This window comes from Poecilia formosa, unplaced genomic scaffold (assembly GCF_000485575.1).
Source record: "Poecilia formosa unplaced genomic scaffold, Poecilia_formosa-5.1.2 Scaffold331, whole genome shotgun sequence".
Taxonomy (NCBI): domain Eukaryota; kingdom Metazoa; phylum Chordata; class Actinopteri; order Cyprinodontiformes; family Poeciliidae; genus Poecilia; species Poecilia formosa.
In genome coordinates, this window is record NW_006800270.1 from 137,526 (window position 1) to 158,981 (window position 21,456).

Below are 21,456 nucleotides of genomic sequence, written 5' to 3' on the forward strand. Positions count from 1 at the left end.
AAGTTGTTTAACTTTATTTCATTGTAAAATGCAGTGACTGTCCCTTTAAGAAACATTGCATGTAAACAACTCTAAAACAACTGCGTAATTATATTTTATCTTGCCAATAAATACATTTTAAATTAATTTTAAATATTTACTTATTTTTTTATAGGAAACCACAGAAGAAGAAAAAGGTTCTGCCCAGAATTTGCATTGAGAGCAAGTAGCAAGAACAGAACGCCATCATGTTTATTTTTAGCATTGATGCTAATCCAACCGGTTGCTAATTACTGTTGCTAATAGTTAGCAACAGTTTCTAAAGGTTAAATAACTAATTAACGAACAATTATCAGACGTTTTTTACAAAGAGTTCTATTCACAGTTATGCTAAGCTAATTGTAAGCGTCTGCTTCAAGCAGGATACAATAATACGAGTTAGCCATTTTTAAGGGAGTTTGCAGCATATTATAAAGCAATTTACAATTTTATGAATGTGTACTTTTTCTGTTTATTTTCTGTTCAAATAGAAGACCAAAGAAGAATAAAACACTTTATTTAGCAGTGGATTTTAAAGTAGAATACCACTTAATCAGACAAATACACAAAATTTTTTAAAATATTGTCAACATATCTTTAATATAAAATTATAAAATGTATCCAACATGTCTTTTTGTTTTTGTTTAGTCATTTCCAAAGTGTTTACATTAAAAGGAAAGTAAAGATACAATATTTGATTAAAAAAACTCCACTGCAACATTGATAGTTTAAGTTTTTCTGGAAGTTAATTTCACACACAACCTTTATATCTTATTTAAGAACCTTCTACGCAATCAAACAAATTTAAACTGAATAAAGCTTGTTGCATTTAATCGGCAGATATGTAACCTAAAACACTTGTTTTAATTGTCCTGTTTTTTTTTAAATCAAATGTTTAAGATGTGAAACAAAGCCAACAGTTGGATTTTATGATTATTTAAAATATTTTTGTTGTCTAAAGGACTTATATTTGTTTGCTTAATAACAAAATGAATCAAAATATGCTTTCATAAACTCAATTTTAGCTCAAATTTCCTGCCTTTGCGGTCAACTCCAATTCACCTGCTCCTAATTACAGCTAAAACATGGCAAACATAAACAGCTGCATTATGGGTAATGTAGGCATCTGGTTTCCCCTCAATTATCTCGTTGTTGTCGGTGTAAAACAATCCAGAGACGAATGTTTTTTTTATATATATATATATATTTTCGACGTAAATGGAGGGTTTTGATGTTTTCCCACACTGCACTGGTTTGTAGAGGTTTGGTACTGGTTTCCAGAGCCGGTGATGATGTCACACCGAGGCTGGGTCATGTGAAGGGCAGCAGCGGAGGAGGTTCACGGAGAGTTCAGCCGCATACATTAGGTAATAGCATCGCACGCCGTGACATAACTAGTGCGAAGCAGGTTGAGTTGAGACATTTATCAATAAAAAAAGCGGAGATAAGATTAAAAAGTCGTTCGGCAAACTTTGTTATGCAAAACAACCAGCAGACCTGGATGCGTGGAAGCGCCCGGACTCCAGTGCGCACGCTGCGCGCCAATACGCACAGTTTATGAGGAAATTAAAGGTCTGTTCCGGCGCGCACACGCCCCTCATAGTGCGATGCTCCTGCTGCATGGTCTGCGCCTCAACAACCGGCTGTAAACCATAAACCTGCGGAAAGCCAACTGAAAGTCGTCACTAACAGGAAGGACTGTGTTTTTTCTTCCTCTTCTTCATGAGGAGAGCATCTTCTCCAGCAGGACTCCGCTAAGGTCATGTTTGACTTCATGGAATTTCAGGTTTTCGGTCCGGGAGAAATCATGGACTTCTACTCGACTTCCAGTCCCGGCTGCGCGCTGCAGGACCTGGATCTGGACCTGGACCCGGACCGGGACCAAGACCGGGATCTGGCAGCGTTCTTCCCGGAGCTGATCGAGTCGGACTGGCCGGAGCATCTGTGCTCGCAGTGTAGGTCTAAACACACAAAAAGACGAGTAATAAAATAATTTATGTGTTTTTCTGATGCATATATAAAATCTGTGCTGCTTCTTTGCAGTACAGTTTATTATTTCCATGCATCAGATTGCGCTGAAAGGGCCTGCGAGTCATTACAAAAAAAATAAATAAAAATGATTATATATATATATATATATATATATATATATATATATATATATATATATATATATATGAGAGTAGAGGGTAATAAAGTAAAATGTGACATTGATTTATTTTATTTGATTGAATTTTTTTGACAATATATTTGGCTAAAAATGGAAACAAAAAGTGGATATAATGGTTGCACAGGTCTTCTCTTTGTTGATTGGTATTTTATTTGCATGCCGAATTTATAGCAGTTGTTGTTTTTTAACCTTAATTTCTCCTTTATTTTTTTAGAAAAATAGCCCAAAGGTACGTTGTGAACAGGGCTTTTCGTATATAACAATCATTTTATATGAAGTGATTTTAAAAACAGAGGAAAACAATATCAATTTTATTAATTATTATGTCTTTGTAAAGCTTCTCTTATATGCAAGTTGTTGCCTAAAGCAGTTAATTTAAAATAAAAGAATAAAAACCAGATCCTATTTTTCAAAATTTGATCAAATATGTTTGAAATTGTGACAGTTTATATAAAAAAATGCAGCAAAACACTTTTAGAAATTAGTTTTAAAAGTACAGAAATATTAAGTTTAATCAAAATAAGATGTTTTCAGTATTAAACTGTTGGGACAATTTTCCACATCATTAAAATATTTAATATTTTAGTAGAGTAAGAGCTTAAGATGTGTAACTTAATGTGGTTTTTCCGGCTCATGGTCTTATAATCTAATCATCATTTTAAAAATGTGGTTAAAAAGTTTGAAATTGTGAAATTTTATTAAAAACATGCAGCAAAACACATTTAAACATGTGTTTGTATACAAAATATACAAACTATTTACAATTAATGATAATAAGACATATACCTCCAAACTGGCTAGCATAAAAATATTTTAGTAGTGTAAGAGTTTAAGATGTTTCATTTAATTTCCTTTTTATAAGTGAATGAGTGAAGCTTTGCTTGTGTTTTTAGTGAATTTGTCTTATAAATATATTTAAACTCAAAGAAAACTAAATCTCTCTAGATTATCTGTTAAAATCACATAGTTTCATTGTACACTAGAGTAGTGATGAGAAAATGTTATGTAATAATACAAACTGGGCCGCAACTAATGATTATGTTCATTATCAATTAATCTCTTGGTCTAATGATTAATCGATTAATCGGATTTAAAAATGGCACATTTTGCAGATTTTTCTTACATATTAGAAATGTGCTTAAAGTTTCAAATAAATAAATAATTCCTTTTATAAAATAAGACAACAGGATTTTTTTTCGTTCGTTTGATCGTTTGTAGCAAAGGATGCATCTGCAAAATATTCTGCGTAAGGTTGATCTGTTTACATTTTCTTTTCAATTAACCAATTAATAATTCAACTGCAGTTCTGAATTTTGCAGAATTTGATCCAGGTGAAGCTACTTGAGGAGTTCTGGTTAGAACATTTTTACAGAAAAACTTATTTTCTTAATCGTAATGAAAAATTTAAATATTTTTTTTTGTTCAGTTTTATTTTCTCCTCAAAGTGTGTTATTCTTTCAGAAAACCTTTTTTTTTTGTCTATGTACTCCAGTTACCGACTAACCGATTACTGAATTAGTAGGCGGTTATTTCAGTAATCGATTAATCATGATTAATTTGATTAATCGATTCAGCCTTAGCGTGTAATAAACCACTAAGTTGGTGTTGTGGGATAAATTAGCGGCTGCAGCTTTAAGGTCCGGACCCAGAGTGAGGTTTTACCCGCCGTCTGGTCGTTATCTGTGAGCCCTGTCAGTGGAGCAGAGTGTGAATGCGGAGCAGCGCAGATCCATGTGGTGGTCTGCGTTTGGGACGGGGCAGAGCCGGTCAGCTGGGGGTCACCAGCGGGTTCACGGAACGGTCACTGGCTCAGGAGGTGAGAGGAGAGACAGACTGCTTTCCAGTGAAGGTGGAAGTGGAGAACCAGTTCAGCACCAGTTCAGAAAGCATCAACTGTGCAGATCCCAACTGGGAGTAAAACCCAAATGTGTGACACGGTTACTGTCTGGTTCCATAAACCAGGAAGTACAGTTCTACTGAGCTATAAATGGTATGTAAATTAACTTTTAAAAAAGCCTGATTTACTTTAAGTAACCTTCAAACATCTGTAAAAAAACAAAAACTGAAAAAAAATGTTATATTTCCAATGATTTTTACATTTCACCCTATTTTACAAGTTTTTAATATTTTTTTCATCAAAATATTTAATTCAGATTTCCCATTTTGAAAAAACAACCATGTACCATTCTGAACAAGATTCTCCTATAGTTACTACATGACAGTAATTACTCTTCTCATATTTTACATCATTTTAGATATATTTAAATTAGATTAATCGTTATTACCTCAGACTTTGTTCAAAGTTTATCATCTTAAATACCAAATTATATTTTTAAATTGCAATATTATTGAAATTAAATTTAACAATTTATTTATTAGGCAGGTCTAAAAATTAAAACAGTTGTATTTTGAGATAATTTAGCATGACATTGATGTGAAACGTTTTTTAAAAACTTCAAATCTTCTCACTGTAGAAGCTATAATCATATTTTTTTGTCAGTTGCTACATATTATTGCATCTCTACGCAGGGTTTCCTGCAGTCGTTCATCCAGCAGCCTGCCATGTTTCTGAGATAAGAAATGTTTAAAGTTGACAGGAAATTTGAAAATATCACTTGATAATTACGTGTTATTGGAAGATCAATGCTTGAATATCGACTATAAGGTCTGAAAAATGCAAACATAAATAAACTAAAATAAATAAGCAATGCTAAGCCTGGGGGCACAAGTAAAACCTGGTGGCCCGCCAGGCTTATAATACAGTGGGGGTAACCCTGCTACAAATGCATTAATAATGTGACTCTTAAATTGAGTAAAGTTAAAGATGAATCTCTATAAAAGACAATAATCGGTGAGACTGATCAAAAAGTAAGACTTTATGTTTAATGAGGTAAACAAAAAAAAACATTTTTCTCAGCATATTGTATATATGTAGCTCTGTAAATACACTGCAAAAACACAAACTCTTACCAGTCTTTGTTTATTTCTAGTGCAAATACTTCACTTCACTTCAAATAAGGCAAAACTAAATTACAAGTAACTTTTCAGCAACACATAGCAGCTCGTTTTAAATCAAAGTTCTGGTTCCACTGCAGATTATTTCACTTTCAACATGGCAAAAATGTTTTGTCATAAATAAAATAATCTGCCAATGGAACTATAACTTTTTCATCAATATTAAGGAAAAATGTACTTAAAACTATCTCCTGTATCTTTCTGTTACTTCAAGCATGCTGACATATTTGCACTAAAAACTCGACCAAAATCACTTGGCTGGATTTTGTGTTTTTGCCGTTTCTGTTTTTCTGTTTTGCCTTTGAACAAAATCCCAGAGATTATTTACCAAAGTTCACGCAGCAGCACCTAATCCAAGCGGGGGGTGATTGTTTACCTCCCTCTCTGATCAAATCCCTCCCACGCCGCCTTCATCCTCCTCCTCCTCATCAGTCAGCGCGGCCCGCGGCGTGCTCCAGTATTGTTCTGCGTTGGGGAAACCGTCGGCCCGATGGGGGTTTCCTCATCTGACCCGCCGACTGCAGGTTCAGTCAGAGGCCGCGGGTTCAAGGGGACGGAGATGAGCAATTCTTCTCATTTTGTCTCCCTTTTCAGAAGAGCTTTTCTTAGTTTTCTGTTGAGGAGCACAGCAGAGAAGGTGATCAGAAACGCAGGGGAGAGGTCAACCCAAACGAGCCCCGCTGGAGGAGAAAAATCAGGAGGGATGAGTTTTGATCGAACGATGCGAATGAAGACGGCTGCACTGCAAAAACACAAAACCTACCAAGGATCTTTGACCGAGTTTCCAGAGCAGTTATGTTAGTTCACTTAAAATAAGGCCAAATTAATTTACAAGTAACTTTTCAGCAAGACATAGGACCTTGTTTTAAGTAAATAATTGATTAATATAGATTTTTTTTTTAATTTGCACTAAAACGTAAACCAAAATACTTGGTAAGATTTTGTGTTTTTGCAGTGGTTAATGTTCAGCTTGATCTCAGAGTATTTGGTCAGCTGGGATTCAGTCCAAATTAAAAGCAAACTCGGCAATCATGTAAAGTTTTCCTTCCTATTTTTAGTTTTTAAGCTCATGACTCATTGCCCTACACTGCAAAAAAAAACAACATCTTTAGTATTTTTGTCAAGATTCTCATGTAAACATTTTAAATAAGACAAAAATTAACCTATAAGTAACTTTCCAAAAAGACAGGAGCTGATTTTAAGTCAATAATTCCTTAATATTGATGAATATTGGTAGATTATTTCACTAATAAGATCAGAAAAATGCCTTGTTTAAGTAAAATAAGCCACCACTGGAACTAATACTTTTACATTAATATTAAAGGATTATTTCATCAACACAAGATTATGTATGTTGCTGAAAAATTAGTTTTATTTTATTTCAAGCGTATGAAACTATTTTTCACTAAAAAGTAAACCAGAAATACTTGGTAAGAGTTTGTGTTTTTGCAGTGTATCTGCAGTTATGCTGTTTGTTTTTGTTTGTTTTTCAGAAGAAATAAAATGACACACAGCTGCTGCTTTGTGATGCTGTAAGTGAATTATTTATGGAGACAGAGTTCTCACTCTGCTAGGTTTTTCAAAGTCCCACTATGTAGTTTTATCTTGCTTTGTATGCCAGACAAATAGCTCCACATTTAACGAGTCCAAGCTGCTTGTGAGGCTTAGAGGGGGCAGGAATGTTTTCCTATGTCTCTGCTTGAGGAGCAGAGATAAAGACTGATGAGATTAGGGCAGATTATAATCCTCCTGCCATGATAGGTAAACAAACTGGAATGTGTCTTTATTTGGTTTAGGCAAAAGACAGAAGCAGTGTGTCTGAAAATAAGTACACCCATGAACTGGAGTCTACCAGTTAACAATATTAGTAAATTAATTGATTATTATTTCAATAATCGATTAATCACGATTAATCATTACAGCCCCAAATAGAAGAATATAATAGAAATATCCTTTATTGTCCCACAGTGGGAAACGTCTGTGCAAATAATCTCACACAATATAACAGGATAAATGATAGAAATATTTTACAGTAAGGGCAAAAATTCAACATAAATACCAAGTAATTATAAAACTAGTCCAGAGAAAAGTGCAACTGAGCTGGTTAATTAAAAAAATACACAAAATATACAAAATATTTACAATTAATAATAATCAAAACTTTCTTGCTGTACCTGTACAGAAGGAAAGTTGTACAGATGCCAGGATGGATGTAAAACATGTCTGAAAATAACCCCTAAAACAAAGAGTCGCTATGTATTTAACCAGGATGAATCGATTAATCATGATTAATCGATTATTGAAATAACGGTGAACTAAATAAAATGCAATTTGCTGAGAGAACAAGTCAAATCTGTACAAAAAATATATACATTTCACATTTAAGATAAAAAAACAAACATTTTCTGAATATATGTTTAACCCATAACTCCTAAAGTCACGTAGTTTTAGCTACAGCTGGTTCTGATTTGGTAAAACAAATCTCCGATTAATTGATTAATCGATTACTAAAATAACCGTTAGTTGTTTTTCTATGTCATACCACTGCGCACATCCTACCAGAAATCTTTCTAAAGTAAATCCCAAAGGTCCTGGTGAACTTTGACCTTGAGTATTGTCTCCCTGCTGAAAGATTCTTAACTTATCTCTGTTTTTAGTCCCGTGTGAATCACTCTGTGTTTTTGTGGAAACATGCTGTGTGTATAAGGTTTGTTCTGCTGAGGATCTTGGTCTCTTCAGCAGTGTTTTTATGGTTGTTACTCTGTGTGTTTCACAGCAGTGGAAAGCCAGAGCTCCAGCTCCAGCTCCAGTTTGGACGACCTGTTTGCCAGTCCGCTCTCCCCTCCTCCGCCCCCGCGCACCTACAAGCCCTGCTTCGTGTGTCAGGATAAATCATCAGGCTACCACTATGGAGTCAGCGCCTGCGAGGGCTGCAAGGTAACACTTCATTCATTTATTCATTCAACAGCTTCAATTTAACAAGAGTATCATTTGGATGTGGTCTAGTCAAAGCCCAGACCCGCATCTGGTTGAGAATCTGCAGGATGATCTGTGGATAGGAGGCACTAATGTCCAGACAGATCTGGAGCCAAAAGTTGGCTAACTGGGTCAATTTCAATCCCAAAAGATTTCAGTTCAGCTGCACAAGTTACAGGTCACACTGGAGGTGACACCGAGAGGCTTTGGTCTCATTTTTATTCAAAATTCACCTTTTGCACATTTTGTTCTTCCATTTGGATCTAAACTGCTTCTAAAAACAGATCAAGCACTTAAAACAACACCCAGCCGTGTTTTGGCAGTAAGTTAATGATTTTTGATGTCTGGAAAACGGGCCGTTTTATTAGAAACGGGCCGTTTCATTGAGCTACAAAAAAAACTGCCCTGTTACCTAGCAACCCCAGCGGAATTCCACCTGTCACCTAGCAACCCACGCTGATCTTCAGCACATCTGGTCAGCTGGTTTTACTTCTGTATGCGCTGTACAATGGCTACTGGAAAAGACAAATGTTTTGTGTTGACCTGTCATTCAGAAACCACTTACTGCATTCTTGTTGGTTGTGCAGGAGGCTCTACTTCTGCTTTTCAAAGATGCATGTTCAGGGGCTAATAGCAACTTATTTGGATTTAAAGTGATAAGAGCCCCTAAAACAGCTCATTCTGAAAAGATCTCTAAATATGAGGGCCAAACAGACTAAATTCTCATTATATAAGGTTGATTTTGTGCACACATCAGAGCTATCCTAACATGTTCAATGCAGCATAATAGGCCATAAGGTGTGTGGAGTTTTTGTTCCACTGTAAATTAAACCTTAAAGCATCTGAAGTTCCCACAAGACAACAACTTGTATTTCCTTTGACTGAGATAATCTGTTGTGTGTCTGCAGGGTTTCTTCCGCCGCAGTGTGCAGAAAAACATGGTGTACACCTGCCACCGTGACAGAAACTGCATCATCAACAAGATCACCAGGAACCGCTGTCAGTACTGCCGCCTGCAGAAGTGCTTCGCCGTGGGAATGTCCAAAGAGTGTAAGTGTTGGTTTTACTCTGATTCAGCAGAAAGCCCCATAAGAGACTCACTGGGAAAAATAACCTGCAATTCAGGTGTTAAAGTCATGATTTGAAGAATAAATTACATTATAATATATTCCTCTCATTCCAGGTACACTTAAGGCTGATAAAAAATACTTTATTGGATTAAATTAAATATGTTTTTAACATCCAAACTGCAGCCAATCAATCAATGATTTAAGGTGATGCAGGCAGAGAGCAGCTAGAAAAAGCTCTGAAATTTTGAGATTAATCTCAAAATAATTTTTAGGGTGTTAGGACTTCTGAAACTCAGAACTTTCCAGAAAATTTTCTAGAAAATTTCAGAGATTAATCTAAAAATTTCAGAGGTTTTTCCAGCAAGTATTCAACTTCGTAAACTCAGAAATTTTTCCAGTTTTTTCTACAAAATTTCTGATAATAAAACAATAACATTTCTGAATTTGAAAAGTAAAATATTTGCTAGAAAAAACTCAGAAATTTTATTATTTTTTTCTAGATTTATTTAAAGCTTAATCTTGACTTTTCAAACTCTGAAATTTTGTTGGTTTTTCTAGAAGATTTCTGAGATTAGTCTCAAAATTTGTACATCTTGCAAATTTTAAATTTTTGGAGATCAAACATTTCCTTGATTTTTCTAGAAAATGTGTTTTTTGTCAGAAGTTTTAAATGGGATTTATTTCTAATTTGTAACACAACAAAAAGACATTTTCTTCTAGAAAAATTCTGAGAATAATTTCACAATTTCTGAGTCTTATAGCAAATCTTCAGCTTTTGGACGACAGAAATTTCCTTTGTTTTTCTAGAAAATTTTAGTTTCCTGGCAGAAATTTTAATTATGATTTATTTCTAATTTTTAACACAACAATATATTAACACCATATGTAGGTAATACACGTTTTGACATGAAACAGTAGTTTAAATTATAAACATGAAAAAATAAATACAAAAGAAAAGCCCAAGGAAACATTTCCAATGTTTTCATAAATTTATTCCTTCTCTTCCATCTGCAGTGGTCCTAATCTTCCATCGTAAATGTTAAACATATTTAAAATTTAAATGTTAAGTAACAGAGAGTTGTCTCCATTTACTGAGCAAACACCCATTATTAAGATCAAAAAGCATCAGTTTTCAAAGGATATTTTCCTTTTTTTAAAACCACTCAGAGCTCATTCACGTTCTGAAGCCTCGGCGCATCCAGCCAGAGGAGTTCGTCCTTTCAGCTCCCGTCCCACAGCCGCTCCAACTGTTGCAGGCTTATATAACCTGAACAGTCCACTGAGTAGAAAGCTGAACGTCTCCTCTGTCTGAAACACTCTGCCTGGGTAAAAATGATCAAACATTCAGCCGAGTGGCCCATTTACTGCGCTGCATTCAGGACAGGAAGACGCCAGAGGAGCTTTTGCCCTGAGTCTCGCCTTTCAGGCTGCATGCAGGCTCTCCTGTCCTCTATTGGCTGAGGTTATTAGAGCTGAATGCAGTCCGACATAAAGTGCTACAGACACCATTCAGAACTGAACACGACTTCCTTTGGACCGTGAATCTACCAGTCAGGACAAAAATATTAGCACCCTGGTAGATTTAGATTCATCATTATTCATGTATAACCAAGGATTTCATTTGACTTTGAAGACAAATAATCAATCTGTCATCATCTACATTGCTCAAGGTGACCTGCTATGCTACCTTAAACAGCTTAGAATATTTGCAAGAATAAACTCAGAAATTTTTAGATTAATCTCAGAAATTTTCTAGAAAAAAACAATGAAATTTCAGTTTGAAAAGTCAAATATTTGCCAGAAAAAAACTCAGAAATTTTGCTGATTTTATTCCTAGAAAATTTCTGAAATCTCAAATATTTGCTATAAAAACTATTTTCCGAAATCTTCTTAAAAAAAAGAAAAAGAAATTTCATAGTTTGAAAAGTTGAATATTAGCTATAAAAAACTGAACATTTTAGATTAGTTTCAGAAATTTTCTAGAAAAACAACATTTCTGGCTTTACAAAGTTAAGTATTTGCCAGAAAAAAATGAAATTTTGTTGATTTTTTTTGTAGAAAATTTCTAAAATTAATCTAAAAATTTCAGTTTGAAAAGTTAAATATTTGCTAAAAATATTGAAATTATTATATCATTCTCAGGAATATTCTAGAAGAAAACAACATTTCTGGGCTTGAAAAGTCAAATATTTGCTAGAAAAACGTCAGAAATGTTTAGATTAAATACAAAAACATGCACCGGTCTGAGCAGCGCTGCTCAGTGAACAACTGAAACGTGGAGCTGTGTGATGCAGTGACCTAGATAACTGAGAATGTGTTACATGGCATGGGGAGGCTGCAGGATCCACCCAGCTTCATTTTCTCATTGCTACTCACCCACATTCAGACATAAACACATTACATAAACACATCACATGTATGAGACAGTTGTACGCCATGTAACTGCTCCCAGGCCGCTCAGCAAGTGTGTAATACGATCGCTGTCTGTTTACCAAATGACTGCTGGATGTAGGGCATCCAGAGCGAGGAGGAGAAAGAGGAGGAGGAGGAGCCGGCGGTTGGAGGGAGGGAGGAAGGTAGAGGCTGAGCTGTTGCGTAATCCAGAGCTTCCCTGACATGTGCGTAGCTGCCTGAGCCAAGTCAGTGGGACGACCCAAAACGTGTCGACACCAAAGCGATTATGAAAGTCTAACCTGGATATTTACCTGCAGGCGAAACGCAGAGACCTGCTTTCACTGACGCAGACGAGAGTTGAGACAAAGCTGAAGGACTAGTTTTAAAAAACATTTCTAGTGTTTAATATAAATGTTTTAAAAATAAATGTATTATTAAGTAAATAAGTCATTTATTTATACAAGTAACAAAATAGTTTTCATTTACAAATAAAAATATTTATTTGCTTATGCTTCTTTTTAAAACTTTCTAAATTGAATCTAATTTTAATAAGTTGTATTTTGTTTCTTTGACTTGCCTCTGGCTGAAAGGATCAATTTAAATAAAGTTTCCTTAGTTTTGAGTTTGTGTGTAAGGTAATTTTATTTATATCACATTGTCATCAACGAGGCATTTTAAGGTGCTTTACATGAATTACAGGAATTACAAACAAAACAAAAAAACTGAATAAAAACCAAACAACAACAAAAGTCATTTCTGAACTAACAGGAGTTTCTCTGGATCCTCAGCTTGTTCTAAGGTTTTATTTATAGCAGGTGAGGCTCTGAGTGAACTCTTTAAACAGGAATTGACAGAATAGTTCTGTTGTTTGCCCTTTCAAAAGTTAAGACACAGTCAAGAGGCACAGCACTGTTACCTAGCAACCACAGCCAAACCCAGCCCGTTACCTAGCAACCCACGCTGAGCTCCAGCACATTTAGTCAGCTGGTTTATGGCTGCAGTTGTTGACTTACCTTCCAGAAACCATTTGTTTCATTCTTGTTGGTTGTGCAGGTGGCTCTACTAATGCTTTTCAAAGATGTGCAATTGTATAATTGCAATTCTGTTTGCAGCAATTTTCACATGCAAGTATAAGCGTTGAGTGGGGGCTGTGACCAGTAGCAGATTATTTGGATATAAAGTGACAAGACGCCCTAAAACATCTCATTGTTCCGAAGGAGCTCAACTGAAAAAGCAGAAATCTAACTATCTAAGAATAATTTTGAGGAAAAAATGAAATGAATATGATTGTTGAACACTTAGACCTGTCCTAACAGGTTCAAGGAAGCATAATAGATTTAGTCAGAGGCCTCACAAAATCAGTTCAAGTACCGCAAATGGCCCCCGAGCCACACTTTGAACAACCCTGAATGCTGTATTCTGTTAACATTGTTTCATTCACTTCATCCCTCCTTCCCAGCTGTGAGAAATGACAGAAACAGGCGGAAAGGTAAGAAGGAAGCAGTGAAGATGACCGTCATGGAGACGTACGAACTGACGGCCGAGCTCGGCCTGATCGTGGAGAAGATCTGCAGGGCGCATCGAGAGACCTTCCCCTCCCTCTGCCAGCTGGGGAAATACACCACAGTGAGTCCAACAGAACGCCTGAATACAAAGAAACATAATAATAATAATCACACAAACAGAGAAAATCAAATCAGTTCCTCCATGTCCAGCTGTTTTTATCCATTATGACTCCATTGTGAGTCTTGTGTCCCAAGCTGTTCATAATTTATTGACTTAAAGATTGGAAGATAGTAGACTCAACTCAAATGTTTTACAGTGTATAATTATATATAGAACCAGTATTTCTTTGTACAAAAAAACAAGACTGAGGTAAAAATGTAAGCAACAGGATGGCATTAAGCATATAAAATATCCTCAGAAAACACCAAGGGCTATGAGCCGTCGACCTTTGAACATGTAGAGCTTTTCCTGTCCGGGATTATTGGTTGGACGTCGTAGCGTCTGCTGCGATCCGCTGCAGGGAGGGATTTAAGATAATCGGCATTTAAAGCTCTGCAGATCTGGTCATTATTCAGAGAGCCTCTCGTTTCTGAAAGGTCAGAGCTCAGCGGAAGAGTGGCCGAACAAATGCCTGCTCCTGTCACTTTCTGTCCGAATCACAGCGAGGAAACGCAGCACAATGCAGCTGCAAGAAGGAAAATGTTTCATTTCATTTCCACCCATTCTGCGTCTGTGGATGGCGTAATTCTGATGATGACGATGGGGACGGGATTCAATCGTGTCTCAGCAGAACAAAGGTCTCACAAATTAAACCTGCGTTGTCCAGACAATGGCGCCTGTCCCTGTGATGGCCCTGATTGGCTGGTCATTAGCCCCCCCGCTGAGCTCATCAGACCCATTCCTTTTTCTGTCTTGAAACTGCTGATTCACGTCACGTCTCCAGATCAAACCGTCAGATCAGTGAACTGGATGGATTTCAGTTGTTTCCGACTCCAACAATGAAAAATCACAACATTTCACCAAGTATTTTCGGTCAAATTTCTTGTGCAAATATCTTGGTACACTAGAATAAAGACCAAACTAAATCACAGGTAACTTTTCAGTGAGACACAGGAGCTTATTTTAGGTTAATAATTCCATCATGCTGATGAAAAAGTCTTTTTATAAGTGAAATAATCTGCAAGTGGAACTATTACCTTTTAAAATCAAAATTAAGGAATTATTTACTTGAAACAAGTTCCTATGTGTTGCTGAAAAATTACCTGTAAGTAGATTTTGTATTATTTCAACCATACTAAGATATTTGCACTAGAAAATAACCAGAAATACTTGGTAAGATTTTGTGTTTTTGCAGTGAAGGAAGCGTCTTGTTTGTTAATTAGTCTTTAAATTAGGCAAACATGCGTAGAGTTGTGTTCAACAACTATGTAATTAAAGTATTGTTTTTGTTATAATTATACTAAATATAAATGGTTAGAATTGCATTACGTACAACTACAAAATCAGTTGTTAAGTTATAATTACCACAACAAAATAAAATCTATTTTAAATCTGTCTTAAAAAGTAAGTACACCCTTTGATTCAGTTGTAAAAGCCACCTTTAGCAGCAGCATCTCCAAAATTATTTTCTGTTTGATTTTTTTGTCAGGCCTCATCTGCAAATAGTCAAACATCTAAAGAAACAAATAAATTTTTATGTATTTTTGTTTTCTTGTCCACATGAAAATGGCTTAATATTGCCAAAAATGATCAAACTCCACTGGCTCTCTGTGTTTGCGTGTGTAAACGACGCATTACAGTCAATTTATCCACATATTTGCCTCGACACGATTCCCAACCAACATGTTGTTTTTTAATAACTTTATATTCTAATATGCTATTTAAAAGTAGCTAAAACGGTCTTGTAAGCGAATATACAAGCACATCTTTCCTCTCTTAATCAACCACTAAACAGTAGAAGAAAATAAAGACAATCAACAAAAGGTGATTTTTGTATTAATTACATCAAATACGAGACGTTTCATGCAACAAATCAGGAGCAACCACCTCTTTCAGGAAGAGAACATGTTTCTGTAATCATGACTCACTAATCACAGGGATTCACGTTGTTCTGGAGTGTCCTTTACAAAAACACTGTTCTGTTACATAACTGTGGTTCAGTGAGTCACTGGGAGTGATCGACGCTAAACATAGAAAATGGGATGGGAATGAAACGCTGCTGGACTCAAGCAATGCTTCCTGCTCTGTCACTGTAAAAGTAAAAGATAGTGATCCACATTACTTATTAAATTAGTTTATGAAGCTGCATAGACCAGACAGAATCATTTTTACAGTGCTTTAATAAATTACTTATTTTTAATTGTGGTTTTCTGTCTGCTTTTTAAAAAAAATCTATCCTTAATTTTAATGACAGATTCTTTATTCTGTATAGAAAAGGCTCACCAGATTCTAGATTTTTTTCTTCTGTAATAGAGGATTCTGTTCCAAAGTCTGAAAATAGAAATAAAGTTTAATTTAACATTGTTGGCTTTCGTAGTAAAACTATTTATACATATGTAGAACATAATTTTATTTAGTAGCAGCAGAGGCAAAAGTGTCTTTTTGAATGGAGCAGGTTGCTGGCCCCTGCCCTGTGTGCTTGTAGTAAATTTTAAACGTGACCTTTTGCTTTCTTTACACTACTGCCTTTGTCTGCGTCATATTTGTACGTCATATTTGTGGACTGTGTGACTAATACTGTCAACATTATGTGCGTCAAATCATTCAAGTGGAGATTACATTGAAAAAATGCAAAAGTCTAATCTAAAACTACAGGAAAAAGTTGAAGTTGTATTGTTGCCTTTAGAGCTGGGATTGATTTTGAACGTGTGTTTTGTCTTAGCAGGATATGAATTAATACAAGCAGGAACAAACTTGCCTTGTCATCCACTGTAAACTACTTTTGTGTGATCAGTTCAGTCACACACACCCATGAGTATCAGGAAAGCCTGACAGGTCACAGCACAGTCAGCACTGTTACATAAGTTATTCTGGTATATCCAGGAACATAATAATGCTCCACATGCTTGTGGTTTGTTGTTCTGTGTCAAAAGGGAACATTATTAGACTACTGAATGCCTGGGAATCTTTTAGAAATGACACTTCCTGGTCTGGAATCTCATTGAAATGACACTTCCTGGTCTGGAATCTCATTGGAATTCCTTTCATGTGTGAGAATATTATTTATTTAATTTATTTTTATTTTAACAAGGTCAGCTTTTTTATAGACAAAAAAATTCTGCTTGTAGTGAGACATCTTACTGTGTATCTTGCTCACCTCTGTTCACATTAGCTTACAATATGGATTGGCTATTTTCTGACAGTTTCTCTATTTTCTGTTTGATTTTGCCTGGTAGCTGAAATAAACAATATGAATTAGAAGGTGTACTTGATTTATAAGTTAATGCTGAGTTGAACCTATCTTCAACTGAAAAATAGCAGAAGGCTAGCCAATTAGCATCAAATACTGTTACGAAGGTAATGCTAGCTTATAATAGAGCAGAAATTAAAAAACATTAAATAGACAAGCTACAAAGACACTAGTTAAATTAGCGCCGAAATTTACATATCAAAGCGTTAGTTTTAACGATATGCATCATCATATATGTTATCATATGTGAATATGTTATATTCTACATAACTGCCACCAACGGTTCAACGTATTCCAGACTCCTTAGCTGCCCAACAAGGTGCCTGATGTAAAACATAGCGATTAACATTAAAGAAAAACAAACAGTATTCCTAGGACATTTATATCATTCCAGTCACCCTGGGCTCTTTACATTTTCCCTCCAAGCAGTCATACTTTTATCACTATTTTAAAGAGATCTTGATAAACATTTCTCTGAAGTTATCATATTGTTTTTCTTTGTATTTTGGCTGCTTAACATCAGTTGCATCTTAAGAGCTTTTTTTAAACCTGTTTTTAAAGTTCAGTGAAAAACAAACAAAAAGCAAAATGCAGTCCTTCAGTTACACAGGTGTACTATTGATCAGAACATTTGGCTGTGTTAGAAAGAAAATCTAAAGAAATAAGAGAAAAAGTTATAAAGCATTCATAAACCAAAACAACTTTTTCCAGCTTCTTACTTTTTACTTAAAATGATGATGCAGGAGGTGTATATCATCTGTTTTTTAAAATCCCAGTAATAATTATACACTAAATTGTTTTTTATTTTTTATCATTTTAAACTCCTCCTGTATCTGTTGGAGGCTGTAAACATCGTTTGCGTTTCCTCTTCCACCCAGAATTCCAGTTCAGACCACCGGATCCAGTTGGACCTCGGGCTGTGGGACAAGTTCAGCGAGCTTGCCACCAAGTGCATCATCAAGGTGGTGGAGTTCGCCAAGAGAGTCCCAGGCTTCACAGGTCTGACCATCGCCGACCAGATCACTCTGCTGAAAGCCGCCTGCCTTGACATCCTGGTAACCAGATCTGATTTATCTGCTTGACACTGATGGCATTTATTCACCTTCATGTTTAACTGTCATTATCTACGTTTGAAAATGGAGCAAAATGACCAAAAATACCAGTAACCGGTCAATATGACATATTGTACAAACACACATAACAGCTGCTCATGATTTCTTTCTGACTCTCTGAATAAAACTTATATTTATGACATGCAAATATGGATAATAAAGGACATATGTCATAATGTTTAGTTTTCACTTGTGTTTCGGCTTAGAGTGAATAATTATATTTAATTTTATATCAGAAATGGAGGAAGGAAGGGAAAGTAGGAAGGAGAAAAGGAAGGGAAGGAAAAAAGATCAAAAGAAGGAGAAAAAGAAGGAATGAAGGAGACAAGGAAAGAAAAATGAGAAAAAGTAAGGGAGGAAAAAGGAAATGAAAGAAAAAGAAAAGGAAGGAAAGAAGGAGACAAGGAGGGAAAAATGTGAAAGGAAAGAAGAAATGAAGGCAAAATGAAAAAGGGAAATAATGGAAAAAAGAGGAAGGAAGGAATGAAAAAGGAGGAGAAAAAGAAAGAAGGAAGTAGAAAAAGAAGTAAGAAAGGAAGGATGGAAATGAAAGAGGGAAGGAAAGAATAAGAGAAGGAGGAGAAAATTAATTTAAAATAAATCTTTCTAACTTTGAGTGAGCAGTGACATTTTCCCTCTTCTTGTCTCAGATCCTCAGGATTTGCACTCGCTACACTCCGGACCAGGACACCATGACGTTCTCCGACGGCCTAACTCTGACCCGCAATCAGATCCACAACGCCGGCTTTGGGCCGCTCACCGACCAGGTCTTCACGTTTGCCGGTCAGCTGCTTCCTCTGGAGATGGACGAGACGGAGAGCGGGCTGCTCAGCGCCATCTGCCTCGTCTCCGGAGGTACCGGCCCGTCTCACGTGAGTTACGCTCCACCGCCGCCTGAGGTAACCGCGTCTCTGTGGCAAACAGATCGCCAAGACCTGGAGGAGCCGTCGAAGGTGGAGGTGCTGCAGGAGCCGCTGCTGGAGGCGCTGAAGATCTACTCGCGGCGGCGCCGACCCAGCATGCCCCTGATGTTCCCCAAAGCCCTGATGAAGATCACCGACCTGCGCAGCATCAGCGCTAAAGGTGAGAACGACCAAAACGTTTAATTCAATCAGGAACCTTCCCCTAGTTTTCTATAACAAATTATGTTACATTTACTTGAGTAACTTTAAAAAAAAAAACTTTTAGGAGTATCTTTACTACACTGTACTTTTTATTTTTACTTAATTGATTTTATTAGGAAGTATTGCTACTTGTACTTGTTTTCCTAAGGTACCTCAAAAGAAAAGAAGATGCATAACTGGAAAGTTTGTCCAAAAGTCTCATATATGTACAACTACAATTTATCCCTATTTTTATTCCAATAGGGACACCTACTGTCAAAGAGGTGAACTGCAGTAAGAGCAGAGTTGGGTAGTAACTACATTTACTTAATTACATTTACTTGAGTAACATTTTTGAAAAAAATTATTTTTAGGAGTATTTTTACTATGCTGTACTTTTTACTTTTACTTTAATCATTTCATTATGAAGTATTTCTACTCTTACTTGAGTTACATTTCTGGATTTTCTACCTACTGAATGAAAAACCAAAAATCCCCCAGACACAAACACACACCTGCAGTTTTTGTTAAAGTTTCATCCGTTTTTTTTATTGAAAAAAACTGATTTGGAAACATTTTCTTTGGCCTGATTTTGTTGTTTTGTAATTATGTTAATTCTAAGAATCATTTTGGTTTTTAAAATTAAAGTCTTCACTTAACTTTATATTTTGGTCCATCTGATTATGTAATTTTTAGATATTAAATGACTGGTAATTTGATCAGTTACTCAATATTTGAGTTTCATTTTTACCAAAAACTGTTGAGTTTTAGATTTGTTGAAATAGTGCTACTCTTACTTGAGTAAATTTTTTGGGTACGCTACCCTGTGAATGAGGGTGAATAGCAGCTCTGCGACGTTGACAATCTCTTGGTGAAAATCCTGACAACTCGTTTTGAATGCAGAACATTAGCCGCTGTTAGCTAGTTAGCTAGCTGCCGGTAGCCTCAACTGCCAGTGCGACTCAAACTTTTGCCTGACAGAAAAGTCAAAAGAGAAATAAAAAAAATAAATAAAAAAAAAACTACATGCAATACAAGATGAAACTGTGATTAACATATTTAAGGCCAACTTACATTTTTAAAAATACATTTAAGATAGGTTAAGGCCTTAATTTTACATGCCTCAATACAAGGCAGCTTAAGGACGCACGGATACGCTGATGTTGATGTTTGTTCTTTTTTTTTTAGCCTACTGTATTTTCCGGACCACTATAAGCCGCATCTACAAAGTTATCTAAAAAAAACTGGAAACGTAAGCCGCTGATATCTCCAACCTCTCTCGGTTTTTCACTTAATAAATCTGCTGGATTTATTAAGGACGCAGCCCTGCGTCTCCAACGCCGAACCATGGATTCATTCACGCCAAGCTTACATACAGCGGCTCTATTTCCCTCCTGTACTGCCAGATCGATAGCATTGACTTAAAAACTGCATCATATGAACTTCTTCGTGTGGTTTCCATGATGAGGAGGTACGAGTTTGAAAACATTTCTCAGTGGCTGCTAGCACTTCTTTGCTTTCCAATTTTGACTTCCAATGATTCACTTCCTACTAAAGAGCCCCTGGTGGTTGAAGAAAAATCCACATAAAAGCTGCATCGGGCTATACGCCGCTTGATTCAAAGCGTGGGGAAAAAAGTAACAGCTTATAGTCCGAAAAATACCGTAACTTTGAGGTCTATTGAAACGCGTTGTGTGTGTTCCTGCAGGAGCAGAGCGCGTTGTGACGCTGAAGATGGAGATCCCCGGCTCCATGCCTCCTTTGATCGAGGAGATGATGGAGGATCTGCAGAACCTGGAGACCAGCCAGCACTCACACAGCCTCTCCTCTCACTCTCAGCACACACACTGCTCCGGCCTCGCAGTCTGAAGACACCGCAGAACCTTTTCTTCCTCCCCAGAGAGAGATTACTAACGATGTAAAAGTGCAGATGCAGTCCAGAAGGTCACTAGTCTCTTACCTCCGCGAAACGTCCGGGAATATTTCAGAGTTAGATCTGCAGACATGACAAATGAGATTCAGCTTTCACATTAACAACATGGTAGTTGCTGTGAGATGAAATCCTGCTTCGATGGAAGGAACAAGTAGAACGATGCAGTAACGTTGTAGTCTCTCTTTTTGTTTTCCTGCAACGTTTTGGCAGGAACCTCATAACCTCTGAGAACCACTCTCAACTTTTGTTTACCATATCTGGGTCTTACTGTATTTATATTTGCATGATGACTTATTAATTTTTACCTCATTGAATAACGCCGTCAGTATTCGTGTAGAAAGAGAGGGCACATGTGGAAAGGATTTGTTAAAGCTTTTTAGTTTCTTAAGCAGACGGAAACAAAAAAGGGAACAAAAGGTTAAACATTTAACTTGTTCCCATATTAATGTAGGGGACATGACAGAGGAAAGAGGACATTTATGTCATCCAAATAGCAAACATGAATTCTTTAACTGCCATGTTTTTGTGATGAAACAAAAATAAATCCTGCAAAAACACAAAATCTTAAATATTTTTTCATGTTTCTGGTGCAACTATTAATACACTTGAAATCAGACAAAACTTACTTATAAGTAACTTCTCAGCAAAATATAGGAGCTTTTTAAGTCAATAATTTATTAATACTGATGGAAAAATACTAGATTATTTCATTTATAAGACGGGAAATAGGTCTTGTTAAATAATCTGCAA

The 21,456-nt window shown here is 36.2% G+C and overlaps 1 protein-coding gene across 1 annotated transcript; it reads left to right on the forward strand.

Annotated features, from left to right (window-relative positions):
• The first annotated feature begins 1,007 nt into the window (after positions 1-1,007).
• Positions 1,008-21,268, forward strand: LOC103152855 (retinoic acid receptor beta-like). Its single transcript, XM_007573500.2, has 8 exons — positions 1,008-1,973; positions 7,980-8,140; positions 9,088-9,229; positions 13,103-13,269; positions 17,437-17,613; positions 18,321-18,525; positions 18,595-18,753; positions 20,482-21,268. The coding sequence occupies exons 1-8, from the start codon at positions 1,781-1,783 to the stop codon at positions 20,640-20,642; spliced, it is 1,365 nt and encodes a 454-aa protein (XP_007573562.1). The 5' UTR covers positions 1,008-1,780; the 3' UTR covers positions 20,643-21,268.
• Positions 21,269-21,456: the final 188 nt, after the last annotated feature.